We start from the raw sequence: 19,696 nt of genomic DNA, 5'->3' as shown, positions 1-19,696 counted from the left end.
ATTTTGTGAAAGGAATGCAACTAGTCTGACATGTCTCTCCTTCTTGTCCCCCTCCTTCGTCTCCAGGGTAGTTAACAACATGCGCCTGGACACCGGCTCCACGTCAGCTGCTGAGGCCTCGGCTCCGTCCTCCAGTGACTCCTCTGTTAACGCGGACTCGAGACTGGACCCGGCCAGTAACGGCAAAGAGGAAGAAGATCCCACTGATCTCTCACTGACTAGTCAGAGCCAGTATGTGGAGGACAAAGAAATGCTTCACACCAAAACGGATCAACAGTCTCCTTGAACTGATTGTAGCGACTTCATGCTTAAAACAATTGGGAAAAATCAGCGCAGAAGCCTTTGGGAGGTTAAAATTTAAAGAAAAGTGACTTTTATCAGTTGGTGCATTAGTAGATTTTTTTTTTTTTTTTTTTTTTAGGTGTTACATATATAAGTATTAGGTTGTGCTGCATAAAAAATAAAAAACGTCTGAGCCCCTTTAAATGGGCAGTCCCCTTGGACAGAACTTAATATATTGGTAACCAATAGTGAACAGAACTCTTTTATCGCTGACATTCTGGTCACATCCACCAAGAAAGATCCCTACCTTGACGAAACCAAGCTATTTATGAAGAATATTGTCCAAATCTAAAGTTAGCATTTTATTATTTCCAGCATCTTTTGCTTCCAGGTTTGGTGAATTTTACCTTTTTAAACCAACGATGGGTGAAAGAGGTAATCGTTTGCCCCAGTGAACAGCGACCAGTTCTTACTCCTTGGTGAAAATTTTGGACTTTTTTTTTCCCATCCTGTGTTAAATGTGTGGGAATATTCCTTAGAAATAATGGCACCTTAACCTATGTTAGTATGAATCAAAAGTCATCTTTTCCTCATTTTAGAGATTTTCAACATTTTTTCCAGCCTTTGTAGCAAATTGCTATAATCTAGGTCCCTTTATATTATATTATACTGAGTATAAGCCTTCAACCTGTGATGCCCGGCTCCTTTAACTTTAACTTTTTGTTTGTCCTATTGGTGAATTTACACAACTCCCCGTTTATCCCTGTCAGATTCATGTTGCTAATAGACCTAGAGATATGTTTCACGTGTCATATCTGTATTCATGTCCACTCAGAAATGAGCTGCAACTGGCTTAAAAAAAAAAGATGGCCTCTTGACCAAGGCAGATTACACTTGTCTTTTCAGTGCTGATGGTTGGATTAGGTGTGTGCAACCACATCTGTAGAGACCCAGACAGCATGGATCGAACCACAGGTTCACTGGGTTACACCGTGCACAGAATCAGACCACAGTGGGTTCAGACCTCGTCTGTGTTTTGAAACCAGTGCCTTACAATAAAACTCCTCTACTGGCAAATATACCAAATAGCTAAGTTCTTTAACGAAACCTAGAGTTTTAATACAAATACACACGTGTTTATCTATGTTGCTGTCCCCTCCCCGCCTCCCGCAGTTGAAGACTTCTATTGGTCAGACATAGCAATCTCCTTGCTCACTCGATATTGGAAAGAGAGACACCAGTCCAGTGGCATTTCAGTCCTCCATTATCCCGGCCTGAAGCCCCCATGGCCTCCATGATCTTAGCGATCGTTCCAATGCTGCTGAGTCACTGCAGATCTTGAGCCTGCAGGGAACATTCCACATGCTGGCTGATTTGGAGTATCATAGTCCAGTCTTAGAGTAGTGAGAGCTGGTCTAATGCATCCTCAGCTCAACAGTCAGATTTCTGTTGTCATGTTTATTGATACATTTGGCTGAAATATAGTTAGTAAGGCTTAAACACGTTAACATTCGGGAAGGTTACACCCAGACAATACCATTCATTAAAAAATGCAGTTTGCAGTCTTAAGTTTTTATTTTTTTATTTTTTTAAGACTTAGATTCAATTCTGAGGAATAAAAGAGAAATTTTCTGCAACATTATGTCCGTTTGGGGTTTGATTAGCAGCCAGCTTTGCTTTTCTTTAGATGCCTCCAGTTTTTTTCTTTTTTTTTAATAATTGGCTTGCAAGTCCTTAAAAATCATATAATAAATTTAGGGTGGAAGCAGTTCCTGTTCCGTTTTGAAAAGAAAAATCACAGAAAAGACAAGTGTAAGCAAAACATAAAGTTCCAGATACACATATGCCTGACTTTTCATGAGGTAAAAAAATACTGTTAAACTCTGATTCTATGTTGATAAACATGTAGTAGTCCACTTTTTTGTGCTGTTTTTTTTTATATATATATTATTATTTTTATTTTTACGATGGTTTATCTTGTTCTTGAAAAAAAGCAGAGATTGTATTTGTTGGAAGTTGCTGCTTAAATGCCCTGAAGCCTTATGAGACAATGATTCTGTTCAATTTGTGTCCAATTTGAGAAAAACCGACAGGAAACGGTGAACAATCTGTGATTTAAAAAAAAAAAAAAAAAAAAAAAACAGCGGATAGCTCTGATTTTAAAATTTGTTCAGGAGCACAACCAACGAGGCTGTGTTCTCGGTACCAAAATATTTATGAAGCCTGCTGTGTTTGCTGCTGTACTTGTCTTTTTTTTATTATTATAATAATAATTATTATTATTATTATTATTTGCATTGAACTGTCAATGTAGATGGTGAATTCTAGGTTTGGACCTTGGAATCTTTGGATTATAATTCAACATGTAGGAACCCAGGAAAGCTACATGTTTGCAGCCATGTATAGAAAACAAAACTCCTTGTTAAGTGTGTGAACTGTGGTGTTCCAGAAAGGATTAATCAACCCTGTTTTCCTTTGAGTGTTTTTTTTATTATTATTATTTTTATTTTTCAGGGGAAGAAAAAAAATATGAAGATAACCTTTAGAGACTTTTGAATCTCAATTCCAACGTTATCGAGCTGTTGTACAACGTCTGGTTGCTAATTTTTTGTGCAGCAAAGGAGTAGAAAGGAAGCATAAAAGGAAACTTATGCAGTTCTCAATAATCGGGCAGGGATGTTAGTGTGGCGAATGAAGAGATGAGGCACGCAAATAGTACATTTGGAAGCACGAACCGCTTGGGTCCTCTCCCTGAGCTTCGCCACCATGTGGGTTCTTAGTCAGCCGATAGATGTAGCCGGTCCACGTCTCCGAAATCGTGTCGCTCCACTGTGTTCTCTTGGTTAACAGGAACGGTGACGACTTGTTTAGACCACGTCTGCCTGCTCATAATCTCATGATCTTTCCAGTCAACAAGAAGTGAAGAAAGCAGCCCTTATCTGCTCCTCAGTTCCTGAAATAGCTTAAATCCAGTTGAGTTGGTGCTCAGTTTTAAAAGCTGTTCTCCCATTTTGTAGAACAAACTTGCCTCCCCTCCCAGAAGGGGAAAAGCCCGTTGGAAGTAGTTGTCGTAGGAATACAGTTTTATTGCCCGGCCCGGCGTAAACCAGAGGATGAGTCTGGACAAGTGTGGCCATGAAGCTGTTGGCCTGGTATAGTTCGTTGTTCCGTGATGATCTTTGATGAATCCTTCACTGTGTTCAGGATCCAGACTGTAAAAATCCCCAGTTTACCAAATGTCCCCGCCCCTGCTGAAGACACACTGGATACTTGTATATATGTTTAGTTTGTTTCAAAAAGCATTTCTCTTTTCAGACTGTTGTCTCCATAGTTTGAAACTAGAATCTCTCCTTGCCTTTTTTTTCCTATATACATCTGATTACCTGATGGTGGGTTGTGATGTTGCCTAGAATGATTGTTTACAATTTTATTCCATTTATCTCTGGATATTCTGTAAATATTGTAATTCATTGTCTTTTTTTAACTTGATAATAAAGTTATCAGAATACTGAATGTCGTCGTCCTCTGCTCTAACTGTCGTCCTGCAAAATGTCGGATCCTTGGAAATGACACAAAGGAGAACTGAAGCTTATGATGAGGTTTTATTTTAAAATATGACTGAAGTGTAGTGAAATCATCCTTTCCTGATTTAACTAAGGTTCCCTTCAAGAATGGAATTGGAGTTGGAGAATATCTGTCAGCGCTTTGCAATTCTAGGGAGTGGAAGTTTTGCCAATTAGTCTTTGCAAAGCAAAGCCTTGAACAGAGAGCATCTGAAAACTGAAATTTCCAGGTCTGGCTGCAGATTCTCAGTTGGATTCAGGTCTTGACTTTGACTACGCCATTCTAACATGAAATGAATATGTTGTGACTTAAACTCTGCTCAGTTTGTATGTTTAGGATCATCCTACTGAGAGATGATTGAAGCTCCTATATATTTGTCTCTGTCGTCTCTGACCAGATTCCCTGTCCTTGCTAAGGACAATGATCACCACAGTATGGTGCTCCTTATGGCTCTCTAACAACAATTGTTTTCTTTTTTTAATCGCTTTCATTTTGATCTTTTTTGATCTCTGTTTAGGTTTTTTTCTAGTTAGGCCTAGTTTCCTAGTTTCATTTTCTGATGGTGCATTGAACAGAGAGCTCTGTAAGCACCCTGACCTGCCTGCTGTGTTCCTTGGTCTTTATGATGCTGTTTGATCTCTAGTGTTCTCCAACAAAACTACGAGGCCTTCACAGAGCAGCTGGGTTTATACTGACCTTAAAACATCTGAAGGTAATGGGTTGCACTGGATTCTGTTTAGGGCCATCAGACCTGAGACTGGAGTCTGTATTATTTTATTCTAAACAAATGTTGAAAACAATGTCTCGCAGAAATAACCTTTTGTGTTGGTCTGTCACATCATAGCCTAATAAAATACACAGACGTTTGTGGTTGCAGTGTGTAGAAATGTAACAAAAAGTTTAAAAGATTGCTTTGGTTTTCTTCTTTTTGAGGGTAAGGTCTGTAATCGGTGGCTCCAATTTGAATTTAGAAATTAATGGTCAACGCACTGAGCAGGTTTCAGAAGTGAATTATTGTGGTTTTGTTCTGGATTCTCATTTAAAAATTGAAAAAATTGTGAAAATGATGAGCAGAGTTGCAAAAGCAAACCTTCATACATCTACATCTGCACCTATATTTAGACTAATTCAAGCTTTTCCTTGATTTCATGTTGTAAATAGTTCCATGCACTACATGATTCTCACGTAAGTTACCTTGTGACATCCTGGTTTTATGTTAAATCAACCATGAGGCCTCTAAGGATGAAATATGACCAAGCAATCAAAACCTTGAACATAAAACCTGCTAGATTTAATCATGCTTTATTCAATTTTGCAATTTCTTATGAATTTTTAAATGCAAGATTGGGCTCCTCAGTTGCTCAGTGTCGTTGCAGTTACTCTAGGTTTAGTAACTCATGGTGCATTCAGCAAGAATCGTAAGGTATCTTTTTGTGAAACCTTTTTTAGTCAAACCGCTTTTTTCTGTGCAAGCGGTTAATTGCGTGGAGTTATTTACCTGAGGACTTCAAATTGATTGCAGACTGGCAAATTTTCAGAATAAGACATAAGGAGTTTTTTTTTTTTTTTTTTTAAGACCAGGCTTGCAGACATGTAAACAGCCAGTCCATGATGGTGATACTTTTAGAATGTATGTACTTGCAATATTTTTTTTACTGTCTTTAAAAGTATTCTATATTGCCAGATGCCCATCTGCGGTGGTGTATTGTAAATGAATTAAGGCTATAAATATTGTGATGGATAGATAGATGGAAACTGAATAAAATAGGTAAATAGTCACTGCGCTTGGATGAGAAAGCATGTCAGTAGCTTTCATTGGCTACACCCTTCCAGTCATCTGTTTTCTTCTGAACTACTGTCCACACCCTCCAAGAACCCCGCTGACCGAAACCACGCATGTTTTTGAGTATCTGTTCAAGACACTTAATCCTGCAGGGCAGATGTTTTCAAAAAATGGCTTCAAGTTTTCGGAAGTCTATGGACACAGTTTCTTTCTTTCTTTTTTCCACTGAAATTCTCATTTTCACGTCCTTCCCTACTCTGCCTTCTTAAGGTGGGGGAATGGGGGCTGAGTCTTTATTTCACATGTCTAACATCATCTCTTAAAAATATCTTTGAGTCGCCAGGGATCAGACTGTAATCTCTGCAGCTCTCCACTTCAGAGGAGGCCGATGGCAGACTGACGACCCCTGGAGACAGGAGCAGGAGACACAGTCACAGAGTGGGAGAAGAGAGGAGAGGGGAAAAGAGGACAACAGTACAGCTGCCAAGTGGAGCAGCATAAGGAATACCTGATGAGACTATGCGTAGGCCAAGGCCAGTGAGGCCACTGCTCCTTCTGTGAAAACGTGATGGAGGCGGGGGGATAGCCTGAGTAGAGAGGAGGACCTCAGGATGCGAGAAGAGCAGGCCAAGCAAAGAGACGCAGAAGGACAGAAAGAGAAGTGGGAGATGAAGATTGACTAAGACTACACAATATTGCAGAACACCTTGAATATTTTATTTTTTGTACTTTGCAGCCCTCCTAAAGTGACCACTGGGCAACATCGTTGAAAAAAAAAAGAAAAAAAAGAAAAAACAGCATTACATAAAAGCTTTGAATATTGAGTGATAACAGGCGATTTTACAAGTGTTAAAGGGTTGTGATTGTAGGAACTTTCTCATCATTTTCTATTGCAACACAAACATAGACACAAGCCATTTTTCCATGTTGCCCATTAATCAGCAAACTGAACCTTTATACATATTCTTAATGCCTGCCCTTACTCTTTATGTTCATGGTTACTTTGTATTAAGATAAATTAATTGTGATAAGCATTTTTTTGTTGTTGTTGTTTTGTTTTTTTGCTTTAACCAAACTGTAATTGAAGGGGAAATCTGGAATATATTCACTCCAGCTTAGTGCTGAATGAATGAGGTTGATCCATAGACTGGAAGTCAAATTAAATAAGTTTTATTTATACAATCGCTGACAAAAACACCATAACCAAATATCTAATTAGCTGTAAAAGAGAGTGAATAAACATGGGTATTTGACTAACATAGTTAAATAAAAAAATTTTAAAAATCACTCAATACAGTGCACTAATATTACAATTTCTGAGTCAAATTGAACGCAAACACAACATATGATGTTGTTCACCATCTAACCACTAGGTGGACCATAAGCACGATGTATAACACACGAAGAAGAGAACCGAAAAGTCATGGCGGCTGACAGGTTGTGATGAGCCAACGAAAAAAACAGTGGAGTCTTTCAAGTTGGATTTAATAGATTTAAGCCAGTCCAGTCCGGGTCAAGCTCGACTGACAAGATGCTGATAACTCTGAAGACATTACAACAACAAACATTTAAAATTGACATCGATGAGGAGGAGACGGTGAGAGATAAAAATATAAGTGAAGGGGGTGGAGTGGGAGTGGGGTATGTCCTGGAACCGAGAACAGTTTTGGAATGTATCATAACAGGCACGTCCATAAGTAGGTTTGCGAAAATTCATGGAATGTTATTTATGTATTTGTCCTCAATGCGTCCTACTTAAGCTTTGTATAATTATGTTACCATTTCTGAACTAGTCAAAGTAACTGACTTGTACATATTGAAAAAGTGACTTGTGTTATCAGTAATTAGCCGCAGCCCACGTGATGTTTGAAATGATTTACTTACTAACTTTTACTTTCGGTGGGCTTATATGATGTTCTTTTTTCATGTACGGGGACTGCGTAATATTTTAATTTAACCAAAAGGAGACTGTAACTTTTTTTTACCTTCTAATTTGTCTGTTAAACTCGATTTAACCCTGGTCGTTGTGGCAATTTCAGAAGGAAGCCGTTATTTTTGTAGGCGATATGTCACAGGGAATTTGGTTTGTTGAACCAGTTTTATGAGAGCAGGTAAAGCTCACTTCCTTTATTACTCTTAGCAACTAAACGGATGTTTTAAGGGTTGTAAACAGTTGTGCAACATAACATGTGAACACCATTGTTAACGTTTTTTTCATGCTTTTTCTATAGGTGAAAACATTAAAAGAGAGGATTGAAAAGGAGAAGGGGAAGGACATCTTTTCGGTTGCAGCACAGAAATTGATCTATGCTGGTATGATATGTGCAAATTCATAAAATAAGATGCTGTCCCATGTTTTTGGAGTCTTTGGTAGAGATGTGTGAAAGTCTGGAAAAGTATGGGATTTTATTTTTCCAAGTCTGATTAAATAGGGGGGTGGGAGAAGACAGGTGGGAAAAGGTCTGCAAACTTTACAATTCAGCCATTTTTGCCCTCAGTAAGCTAAATAAGTAATTTAGAGTTGCAAATGTTACACAACTTTTTGAAAAAGGGCAATTTATATGTGATAAATATTCATTATAAGAAGTTTGTTGTGATTTTTAAAGAACTGAACTTTTTTAAAGAACTTTTTCTGTATCTTGGTTTTTAAAACAGTCAGTCATGAAAAGCATCACCAACGTTTTGAGATGCCAGGAGACTTTGCATATAAATCTGCCAGACAACTGAAAGGACAATGATTTAAAACGTGTGGCAAAATTAACACAGCGATTTCTGTCTTTGTAAGTCAGTACAAAGACAGAAGTCCCACAGAAAAGCTGCAGCTTGAAGCGAACAGAGTGACCCAGAAGTCAAAAGCTGATTGCATCAAGTGTTGAGAGCAGAGGAAACAACAATTGTGTAACTGAAAAAAGTTGTTTCTTCATACAGATTTTTTCCCCACTAAATGAAGCTACCCACAATCCATGTGCAACTTTATTTTCACCTATAGATTTGATGGATTATGGTCAGCTTCATAAAGTAAAAAAAAAAAAGAACTGTAACCACATGGACAGTGCAGAATTAAAGAAGTCTCTGAGTGGTTAATAGTTTTATTTAAGAGGCCTTTGTTTAGATAAGTGATGCATATTTTGCTACATTTGCTTCGTTTTCCATAGTAATGCTAAGTAATATGTTAAGATTTATCTATGTTAAACATTGTTGCATACTCTCACATATTTTTCCAAAGTATTGGGACTGTAGCATTTTAGACTTCAATGTAAAGCTTGAATTTTACACATTTGCTTTCCTGAACACTGTTGAGTCATTCGTTCAGCAGAGGTTTAGTTCATATAAAGTGTGCACCATTTTATATAGTTGTTCATTTTTTTTGTGTTTTGACAGGTAAAATCTTAAACGATGACACGCCTCTCAAAGAGTACAACATTGATGAGAAGAACTTTGTGGTGCTCATGGTGACAAAGGTTCATAATTTAAAGTTTCTCCAACTTGCTGTGTTTTTTTTCTTTTTTCTTTTTGAATTAGCATTGGCTGGTATTCCATCAAAGGATTAAAGCTGTCCAATGACTTTAGTCAGAAAAAGCAATATTTTACTCTTTATTATCAGTTTGGAGCAGCATAATTATGTAAAATACAACAGAGTTGATAGCTTGATCATAATGACAGCTTTTATTTGACGAAGATATTTTATGGCCTGTGATTTATTTTATTTTTTTTTCTTCCAGCCCAAAACAGCCTCAGCCACCACACAGACTTCATCAACCTCTTCAGCTCCCGTCACCACGGCTCCTGCAGCTCCTCCTGCAGCCCCTCCTGCAGCTTTGTCTAGTTTAGATAATCCAGCAGAGACGACTCCCTCTGACAACAAGTCAGAGGACAAACAAGAGGAGACGCCACCCATCTCTGAACCATCCTCCACCAGTAGTGGCAGTAGCGGGTAAGGATCAGACATTCACTCAATATCATTACGTTTTGGAGATATTAAGTATTTTCTTTTCTCTTCTACAAGCTCTGAGATTTCACCAAACTCCAACTTGATAAATGAAGCTGTTTCAACTCTTGGTAAGGCTGCATTTATATGTTTAGATGTTTGTTAGCTGTTCCGATGTACGCGAGGCACACGTCTATATGTCCTCATGCTCTACACTTAGAAAATGTGTTGCCTCACAGTGAATCCTGTGAACCTGCATGTCTGAAAACTGCTGAGCATCAATTTTTTCTGATTTCCTTTTAACAATAATACTTTTTTTTTTTAACTCAAATTGTTTAAATGGAGTTATATTTTGTAGAAACAACTATCTCTCTTGCTGTGTCTTAGGTTTTTAAATTTTGTTTTAAAGAATAGAGATGAAAAGATTTGTCTGCACTGCGACAATAAATCTCAGTTGCTGTATTGGCGACTGTCTACTCATTCCTTCAGTGACAGGTTCGTCGTATGATGCCATGGTAAATGAAATGATGCTCCTGGGCTTCGGGAGAGAAGAAGTGGTGGCAGCTCTGAGAGCGAGCTTCAACAACCCTGACAGGGCTGTGGAGTACCTGCTGTCGGTATGAGGAGCTCTGTGGATGAAATTAATGCGCTTTTAATTATATATTGCCAGATTGATACATCACTTTAACTGATTAAATATTATACTCATGTGTGACATTTGCAATTTTGGAGCTTACTTTGCTTTCTCAGCCCATAGTTGTGTTAAAGGCTTTTTTTTTTTTTTCCAAACTTTAGATCAGATTCATATCATTGTTTTGTAGACGGTCCGGTTATCTATAAAACTTTACAAGAGTCCCCAAATATTTGTTCAGAAAAATCTTCTACCCCTCACACTACTGTGGGTTTACCATTTCAATAGCACGCAAAAACATGATGCTTTAGATGAAAAATATAATATTGTAGCATGTACTGTAGTTTTAGCTTCCTATAAAACAGGCCGGGAAAATTTTTTTTTTTTTTTTTTTTTTTTTTGGGTGGGGGGGATATCAAAAACGTTACGTTTGATGAGGGTCTAACTTGTAGACATACTATATATCACAAATTGCTCTAATGCCTTGGATTTTAATATGAAATTTCAATTAACAGTCAATTCCATTTAATCCCACAGTTGTGCCACTCACAATGGCAGCATGTTGGAGTAGCTCTGTTGCATTATTTCTGATTTCTTCCTTTTGTTAACTTTTCTGGCTGTGGCATTGCTTTTTTTTCTTTTTTTTTGGAGAATTATTCCCTCTGGCTTTGGATGCTGTGCAGCTGGAACAACTTTTGTTCATGCTGTTTTACTTTCAGGTAGTTGTTCAACCTGGTTGCCTGGTTGCATAACCATGGCAACCAGGCTGGGACTAGCTCATTAGAATGTCAAAAGTTTAAATAATACCTGAACTGGGAGCCCAAAACCCAGAGGAGTTTAAAAAGGGACTTCTTGGATGCAGAGCAGAACCAAAGAACAGAGAGAAGGAGGAAGTCCAAGCCAACTCTTCCATTTATGATCATGGACAAAGATCATATTCCCGACTGTAACATCACAGGCAGAGATTTAAAGAGGAGTGGCAAAAGCATTGAGGTAGATTAGCAGTGTTGGCAAAAACTGGATGGTGTTATCTAGGAAATGTTCCTGTGTAATATCACCTCTGCTGCCTTGATATTGAGTAGTTAGCATGTCATGCAGGGATATGTAGCAACTTCAGATTCGTTGCAAAACTGACTGCTACCTGAGATCCTTCCTGCCCAAAGCATCACTATCCACAATCACTCTTTGAAGATACTTGGATGATATGAGTTAAATTTAATTTCTCTATAGGATAAATTTAGTTTTTTTTCTATTTGAATTTAAGGTAAACGTCAAGCAATGACCCCAAATAATGTTACGTAATGTCATGATGTGCTGGCACTCTGAAAATGTACTCCCCTCAGCATGCTGGATGTTCAATTAATGACAGCTAGACTTATTTTGTGTATTTGTCAGCTCATAATTTTTTTAGATAATATGCCAGTGAACTGTCAGTCAAAAATGGTCAGGCGATCAATTAGTTTTAAATATAAAACTAGAGAAGTAACTTACTATGTCCTGACTGGGTGTTAGACTACATTTTACACCCTTCACCCAAATATTTATCCATAATGCAAGCTTGGGGTGCATCAAAGCCAACACACATATTTTGTTTTTATTGACAAAAGTGGTTTCACAGAATGCAATTTATTTCTTGTTGTACATTAAATCCATTTTCAAATGCATCAGCATCCAATAGGAAACGGTTTGACAGAGGTTTTAGTGTTCACTTGCAAAAAAAACGTAAAACTCTTACAAAGTACTTCTTACAAAGATATGAGAGTATCATCCCCCTTCTTGTTGATCTACTAACCAGTGGAGGCCTGCCTCCTTCCACAGGGTGCGTCGTCCACAGAGCAGAGTCCTGCACCAGGTCCTGATACCACGGCGACTCCATCCAGTGGAGCTCCAGCTGCTCCCTCCGGAAGTGTTAACACTCCTGCCAACACCGGATCTTCACCAAGCGCTACAGCAGGAAGTAAGTGGAACACCCTGATTCCAAAAACAAATGAGACATGCAACTCTGCTTTCTTTGCCAGTTTTCTTGTTGCTTGCTTCTTACAAATTTAATTTCCGCTTCCAGCCAATCCCTTGAGCTTCCTAAGAAATCAGCCTCAGTTCCAGGTGATGCGACAGCTGATTCAGCAGAATCCTGCCCTGCTTCCGACGTTGCTGCAGGAGATCGGCAGGGAGAACCCAGAGCTGCTGCAGGTGAGGAAGAGCCAGACCGCAACAATATTTCACTTCTAGATTAAGACTTTTATTACTTTTATAGGAGAGTTTTAACAAAATGACAGTTTACTCATCTACCAGTCTACCATATCCAGTGTTTAAAATTTCAAGTCATTCTTCTAATGACACATTGCAAGGGAAAGACAACCAAGCCTCTTGGGCATTTTCACATTTCATAATACATTGCAGTGTGTTTTAATGGGATTTTGTGGAATAAATTAACCAAAAGTAGTGTGTGTTTGTCAAATGGGAGCATTTTTCATTGCACAAAAAAATGAATTCACCTTGTTTCTTTTTCTTAATCACACTAATAGATTCCACACAGCCACATTAAAGCTCTTTTTTAAACGCTCTGTTCTGCGTTTCACTTTGCAAACACTAAACTAGTCATGAACTTTTCATTCTGAATTATAGGAGATCAGCAGCCACCAAGAACAGTTCATCCAGATGCTGAATGAGCCAAATCCAGACCCAGCTCCAGCAGGTGGCGGAGGAGGACCGGGTGGAGCCGGAGGGGTGGGAGGTGGTACAGCTGGTGGGGGTCAGATGAACTATATTCAGGTCACACCACAGGAAAAAGAAGCTATTGAGAGGGTGAGGTGGAAGACGAGAATTTCTGGAACATGTTTTCTTTTTTTCTTTTTTTTAATATCTAAAAACAGAGCTTAAATTGAAAAGGTTGATGGTTATTACAGTTCTGTTAAACTAACTTTCACACTTTGCTTCCCATCCAGCTAAAAGCCTTGGGTTTTCCAGAAGGACTCGTCATCCAAGCCTACTTCGCTTGTGATAAGAATGAGAACTTGGCTGCCAACTTCCTTTTACAACAAAACTTTGACGACGATTAAAGGAGACATTAGTTTTTGTTGTTTTCACTCTTCCTCCTCCACTGTTTTGTTAGTCATGTTCAGTATATCTGCAAATAAGCCTTTTAATATCCAAAGTGTATTTTATTCCCCGGTTCCAAATCAAAGTTTCATGATAACACTGGATAATTCTCAGTTGGGAGCTGCTGTAAAAGGACAGGCTGTTGTTAACAGGATACAATGGAGTAGTGATTAAAATCCAATACTTTTGCATCAGAGTTTGCCTATGTGCCTTTTGTTTCATTGCTTAAGAACAATTGTTTGTTTGCAAATAATAGGGTAAATCTAAGAGGTTCTTACAGTATTCACTTGCTCCTTGGAAAAAAAAAATTAAATTGGAACCAATCAAGCAACATGTGTGTCACCTTCTGTTTGTCTTTATTTTTACATCATGATATATGTTACATTTTACAAATGCAACTCACTACATTTTTGCCTTCCCTTATATCAATTCCAGTGAAGAGACAAACTAGAGAGCATTTCCTGTTGTAAAAAAACAGGATGATTTAGCTGAATAAACCTGCAGAGGGCAACGTAGACCACAAAATGTTTCACATGATTTAACAGCGCCGACCTGAAGCTATGCAACAAATGAATGTCGATACTATATGATAAGTGTCCCAACATGGGTGAAGCTCATATTTAATTTAACTACATCTTGGTTTTTGTCCTCCTTTTAAAGCTTGCGTACAATTATTGGTACCTTTAAATGATTCCATGTATACCAACTTGGAAAAAACCGTGTTGCTACTAGAAGAATAAGGTAGGAAGATAATGGTCAGGCTATGAATATTCTGTCAACAAGTCAAAAATATGAAAAAATAATCTGGAATAGGAACAAAGTATGTTAAAATTTCGAGTATACTATTTCTAAAGTAAAATTATAAATTGTTTTGATATGTGTGTGTGTAAAATATATGTCTACATACACGTATATTCTTTTTGTGTTCAATTTGTCTTCTTGAAGGGGCATTTTCTTACATGTGTAGATGCACAGATGGTTTATTCATTTTCTGTTTTTTTTTTTTATTTATTTTTATTTTGGATAATCCTGAAATTGTCATATCAATATGCACCATATGGTTCTAAATCTGTTTTCCATTGAGAACTTTTTTTTTCTAAATTGTTGCGGTAGTATTTATTTACAGAAAGTCTTTGAGAGGTTGTTGGATAACCTTTTTTTTTTTTTTTTTTTTTACATGTTTTTTTGCACTGTCATGTTACGAACTCATCAATTTAACTGCAGTTTTTTCAGCTCAGGTGCATATTTTGGTTTGTTTTTGGACTGGATTATATTAAAAATCAGTTGTAAAATGCTTGCAGTTTGAATGACTTACATCCTAAAGCTTCCCAAGTTTTGGAAGCACTGTTTTAAAAGAAATGAACTAAATAAAACTCTTTCACAGCCTCTGCTATGAAGATCCCAAAATAAAACAAACATCGCTGAGTCATTAACCGGTTAAACTCGGTTTACTAAAGCAGAGTTTAATTTTCGTCATTAACCCACTAACATGGGAATATTCAAACAGCAGTTTCATGCACACAGCAGTGTACAAATAAGAAATGAGAATACAAAGACTGTCATTCTAGCTTCATTTTGTGTTTTTATTCATATTGACTCAGCAGAGAGCAGCAATCAGATCTGGTGTCATCCTTGAATGTCCCGTTTTCTTTCCTTTGACAGGTGGAAAGAAAAAAAAAAACATGCGGAAAAGGGAAAACTTTTTAAATGGCAACGTTGTGCTGGTTTGCCTCTCCATATGGGACGATTATATTGTGTAGGATGCGACTGTGAGTCACCGCTGCCATTTCAAATATAAATGTACTGCTCTGTTGCGGTTTCGCAAAACGTCTAATGACCACATGCATCTCATCATGGATTTGAATTAGCTAAGAGTATAAATGCCACCTTGATTTTCTTAGTTCAAATACATTTTTATTTCATTATACTGTAAAATACAAAACAATAACAAAACATTTTTATGTACAAATGTACAAAGTTTAACATTATATTACATATTTTGGCTATAAACAAAAGCAAAATCTTTGTTCAGAGTTACTCATTCAATACAAAAATACGAATGTTTCATATAAATTATTGCACTTTGCAGCTGCAGTGCATTGTAGATTGCCATCGCTGTTTAGAAAGTGTTCACCTGAAGTCATACTTTTTGGAAGAAAACACAAACAACTAAATGGCACTTTTATTTTCATTGCTTCACCCTTTTCTTTTATCTATTTTCCATCATCTTTGGTACCTTTTTTTTCCTAAAAGAAACCTTCTCTATTACTCAGCACCATTCTGTATAAATTAACATTGTACCTGAAAATAAATGGCTTTGCAGGTGAAATGGGATGATAAATATCGCTGTGTTTATTAATACAGTTTGTTTTAAACAGTGTGTATTAGGAGTAAAGTCTGCGATGGTGTGTTGCTCGCTGCTAGAAGGCCTCTGGAGATGCTTTGTCTGTTGCTCCTGGTTTCCCTGAATTTTCCAGTTAAAATCCGCTGGCACCTGGTCCACCAAGTTTTGTCAGTTAAATAAGACAAATTCCAGTTTGGTCCCTTTTTTTTTTTTTTGTTTGTTTTGTTTTATAAAAAGGTTTTACAACCCTGGCTTTGAGGCCTCGTCGAGTCACCTGCACAACGTGAGAGGGGCTCTTAAAGGAGTAATGCTTTTTTTTTTTCTTTGTGCCATGAACACCACAGCGTGTCTTGCTGCTCGACGTCAGCTTGAAGGCAAGTATTGGTAAAAAAAAAAAAAAAAGTGTTCAGGATTCTGCAGACATCATATATATATATATATACATATATATATATATATAGCCTTCAGCTTTTGTCGTCTTGTCTGCGTCTCATAGGTGTCTCTTCATATGGAGAGCAAGGTGGTCCGACCTGGAGAAGGCCCGGTCGCATTTCTGGCACTGGAAAGGCCGATGACCCGTGTGTTTCCTGTAGTGGCGAGTGAGCTCATCGGAACGTGCAAACTTCCAGCCGCAGCCCTCCCAGTCGCAGTGGTAAGGCTTCTCCCCTGTGATAACAAAAAAAACACACACACACAGAGCAGTTAGCACCATCCCTAAGGTTGAAGTAGCCACCTCCAGCTAGAAAAGAGGTCCATCCTGTCCTGCAGCTCCTCCGTAAAAGGCCTAGCACTTGTATTTGAGCAGGGATCAGTGTCAACCTGTTTGGCTGCACCTGACAAGCAACTCTCCTAGTCCATCCCCCACCCTTCTATGAATGTGTTTGTTCAACAACGTGCAAGTGATGTGGCCTGTTTTTTTGTAAATCCACAATGAAAGCCTTAAGCTGAATAGCTCTAGATAACAAAAAATAAGTATGATTAACGAGCGAGGCTTCAATGTGCATGCCTCATAAAGTAAAAGGCAACAGGAGAAGGAAAAGCAGTAAAGGGAGCTCTACCTGTATGTGTGCGGTGGTGTGCTTTCAGGTGGGAGCTCTTTGTGTACGTTTTGCCACAGCCAACGTAGTCGCACGTGTGCGTCGCCACCCTCTTCCTGGGCCAGGAGCGCCTACCGCGTTTGGGCTTCGGCTCCTCGGGCAAGCAGTCCCCGCTGGAGATCATGAGACCCTCTGTAGGGTGAAAGGATGGCCAACATAGTCGCCATGAAACATTAATATCATACCCTAGAAGAATAAAGATCTTAATAACAGAATTCGTTTGTGCAGTCGGTTTTGCCAAAACTACCGTTTCTTCTCTAAAATTGAATTTATTGAATAGATAAACTCTCAGCTGAACTGGTTGTACAAAGTAATTGATACTGCAAAGTGGTGTGCCAGTCACCTGGGTACTGCATGGACGAGCCCTGAGGGTAGGAGGTGTAGCCCTGAGAGGTACCATGGTGGTACCCCTGCGGAGGTACTGGGATCTGAGACAGAGGGTGGCCCAACTGGTGCTCCCGGCCAAGAGGATTGTCTGGAGAAAGGGATGAGGACGAAGACAATCTAGTGCTGGTCATGGTCCTCCCATTCCCTGGAAATGCGTGAAGATCCAAGTTGCTGGGACGCTGTTGCTGGCCTGCCCGGCCATGAGAGTTCACCCCTGCCAAGTGCAGGTCGATGGGCTGTGAAATGGTGCAGTTACTGGGGTTCTCCCGCTTTATCCGGCTGCACACGAAGGACGGCGAGACCCGTGACGGAGCAGAGTCCGATGCCGTGCCGACGCAGGCCTTGCCTACAGTCATGCTTTGGCTGTACTCTCCCATGTCCATTGTTGTCTTGACTACAAACTTGCCATGGAGGCTAGGGGGGTGGAGGTATGCTGGGTCCAAATCAGGCCTCATGAGTTCTGCCACAAAGCCTCCAGAGGGCGAAACGTCACTGATGTCTGGGATGGTGTAGAGCAGCTCGCTGGCAGTGTCTTGAGGAGAAGGAAGTTGGTAAGATGAGGTGAAGGAACCTGGGGAAGATGACATGGCCTGGGCAGAGCTGCACCCCATGGCGTCCTCCTGCTGTTGCTGCTGCTGCTGCTGCAAGATGGAATTGGACAAAATAAAATCATAGTCCAAGTCCAGATCTGGCTCAGTGTCCTTCTTGGACATGCTGGTGCTTGTTATGCTGGTGGCTGTGGGGTGGTCTGGGTCGCAGCAGCAGCTGCTTCTCTCCGGCACACTTGGTCTCTTAAGATGGGACAACTCCTCCTTCCATTTCTAGAGATAAGTTACAGAAACCAGATAAGAAGCTTGTTTGTGTCGAGTTACCACTAATTACAAGAAACTTGTACCCATTTATGTCCTGCTCTACCTTAAAAGAGTCCAAAACAAGGGAAACCGACTTGTGGACAAGTTCAGTTCAAGAAAGAATTTAATGAAGGGCGATATTTATGAAAGCTCAGCAACACAGCTCAGTCAGGTGGAGGAAAGATCTTTGGAATGTGTACTGGCTGGAATACTGGAATTGATTCAGAAAGCATAAAAATGGGAAAAAGAAAAACAATAAGTAGGCTTGGATAGGCACTCGGAGACATCGTGTAGTCAGATAATATTCTTTCTAGGAGTTTTGCTGGAAACCATGTGTGCTTTCCCAGTTTGAATGCCTAGGGTTGCCTGTATAAACTGGTGCACGCCCCAGCAGTGTCAAGCCTTGACTGCAGTAATAATATGGGAGCTACACTGAGAAATAAACACACTTTAAATAGAGGACTATAAGAGATTCCCTGATGCCCAAGGTCTATCTGGCAGGCAGTAGGGTATACTCACCAGATAAGCACCTCCTATGGGTCTGCTCTTGTCAGTTGGTCCGCTGGCAAACGTGGAAATAGATGGGAGAAGCGTGCCACAAGCCATCTCGACGTCATTTGGAGGCTGCCTGAAATTACACAAAAAACACCGTAAATCCCCGGAACGATCCTGCAGGAGGAGGCGCTGCGCAGGCTCCTTTATATTCCACAAGCAAGACGATGATCAGGCGATGTTGTGAAAAAAAAAAAAAAAAAATGTTTCACCTCATCAGTTAGAATCGACTCTAATTCTTCTTGCCGCGGACTGCACTGGATCTGGTAGGAATAAAATCCCCTCGTCAGAAGTGTTTCAAAGTTTCTGCTCCGCACCGCACGCCGCACTTTGGCTCCGGGACATGCCGCCGCTAGATTGGGCGCGCCGGTGGAAAAGAAAAGCATACAAAAAAAAAAAAAAAAAGGAAAAGAAAAGAAAAAAAAATGGAGCTAGTTGTGACTGATTGGAGGCTGTTTTGAACGGGGAAGACAGAGAGGCGACGAGCAGGGGAATCCCTCCCGCCAGTTGCCTTGCAGGGAGACCGGCAGTCTGAGTGAGGAAACAGCGTGAGAGAGGCATCCTTAAATCTAAATCATGGGAAACGCCTTCTGTCGCCCGGCAACGGGCGCAGGAAAACATTAGGGGGGGGAGGGACGAAGAGTGAAGGGGTAGGCCGAGTCTAATGGCATAGAGAAAAAAAAAGTGTGAGGCACAGCGAGGTTTGTTTGTATTCATAGCAACGGTACCAATCCTTGCTGCTTTTATTCTTGTAAAAAGCCATTTAGGAAGTGCAAATTTCCAATTGCAACACACAAACTGACAGGAGAACATAGGTAGGGACGATTAATGCGGACACCTGCAGGCGCACACATCACCTGGAGAGCCGAGATAAATAATACTTAGTAAATAATGGAAATATAATTATTATTAATATAGATGAGTACATTTTTTTACATTTACTTTTATATTAGTTAATAACACACACACACACACATATATATATATATATATATATATATATATATATATATATATATATATATATATATATATATATGTGTGTGTGTGTGTGTGTGTGTACATGTACGAAAGTTGTGTATATAAATATTCACATAAATATTCACATAGTGCAGTGCAGTGAATATTGCTTGATAATCTTGGCGTATTGTCCTAATTTGAGGAATAAAAGCCTCCAT

The 19,696-nt window shown here is 39.3% G+C and overlaps 3 protein-coding genes across 7 annotated transcripts in view; 2 read left to right on the top strand and 1 right to left on the bottom strand.

Annotated features, from left to right (window-relative positions):
* znf462 (zinc finger protein 462) overlaps positions 1–3,795 on the top strand; it is a 57,471-nt gene extending 53,676 nt beyond the window's left edge. For all 5 annotated transcript variants that reach the window (XM_015027573.1, XM_015027574.1, XM_015027570.1 and 2 more), the window contains one exon: positions 67–3,795. In XM_015027573.1, coding sequence (XP_014883059.1) covers positions 67–286 — 220 coding nt within the window. In that variant the 3' untranslated portion in view covers positions 287–3,795. The remainder of the gene's footprint in view (positions 1–66) is intronic.
* A 3,226-nt stretch (positions 3,796–7,021) lies between these two features.
* Positions 7,022–13,617, top strand: rad23b (RAD23 homolog B, nucleotide excision repair protein). The gene is made up of 10 exons (XM_015027576.1): positions 7,022–7,226; positions 7,861–7,942; positions 9,011–9,090; positions 9,352–9,563; positions 9,636–9,688; positions 10,047–10,174; positions 12,007–12,145; positions 12,251–12,378; positions 12,814–12,993; positions 13,134–13,617. Exons 1-10 carry the CDS (start codon positions 7,161–7,163, stop codon positions 13,245–13,247), a joined length of 1,182 nt encoding a protein of 393 aa, XP_014883062.1. The 5' UTR covers positions 7,022–7,160; the 3' UTR covers positions 13,248–13,617.
* A 2,333-nt stretch (positions 13,618–15,950) lies between these two features.
* Positions 15,951–19,088, bottom strand: klf4 (Kruppel like factor 4). Its single transcript, XM_015027575.1, has 5 exons — positions 18,731–19,088; positions 18,486–18,594; positions 17,072–17,936; positions 16,690–16,860; positions 15,951–16,297 (listed from the first exon to the last, which is right to left on the bottom strand). Exons 1-5 carry the CDS (start codon positions 18,733–18,735, stop codon positions 16,122–16,124), a joined length of 1,326 nt encoding a protein of 441 aa, XP_014883061.1. The 5' UTR covers positions 18,736–19,088; the 3' UTR covers positions 15,951–16,121.
* Positions 19,089–19,696: the final 608 nt, after the last annotated feature.

This window comes from Poecilia latipinna, unplaced genomic scaffold, assembly GCF_001443285.1.
Source record: "Poecilia latipinna isolate Pla-1442-1.1 unplaced genomic scaffold, P_latipinna-1.0 Scaffold103, whole genome shotgun sequence".
NCBI classification, from domain to species: Eukaryota; Metazoa; Chordata; class Actinopteri; order Cyprinodontiformes; family Poeciliidae; genus Poecilia; species Poecilia latipinna.
Note: the sequence above shows the minus strand (reverse complement) of the source record. Positions and strands in the feature narration are given on the sequence as shown.

What these genes read in the sequence shown, in the direction of transcription:
- rad23b (XM_015027576.1), top strand. Translation starts at nt 7,161, where the DNA reads ATGCTGATAACTCTGAAGACATTACAACAACAAACATTTAAAATTGAC. An exon ending in TGAAGCTGTTTCAACTCTTG is followed by an intron (nt 9,689 to 10,046) that starts GTAAGGCTGCAT and finishes TCATTCCTTCAG; the next exon opens with TGACAGGTTCGTCGTATGAT. An exon ending in ACCAAGCGCTACAGCAGGAA is followed by an intron (nt 12,146 to 12,250) that starts GTAAGTGGAACA and finishes TTCCGCTTCCAG; the next exon opens with CCAATCCCTTGAGCTTCCTA.
- klf4 (XM_015027575.1), bottom strand. An exon ending in CCATAGGAGGTGCTTATCTG is followed by an intron (nt 17,937 to 18,485) that starts GTGAGTATACCC and finishes ACTTATCTCTAG; the next exon opens with AAATGGAAGGAGGAGTTGTC. An exon ending in ACACCACCGCACACATACAG is followed by an intron (nt 16,298 to 16,689) that starts GTAGAGCTCCCT and finishes TTGTTATCACAG; the next exon opens with GGGAGAAGCCTTACCACTGC.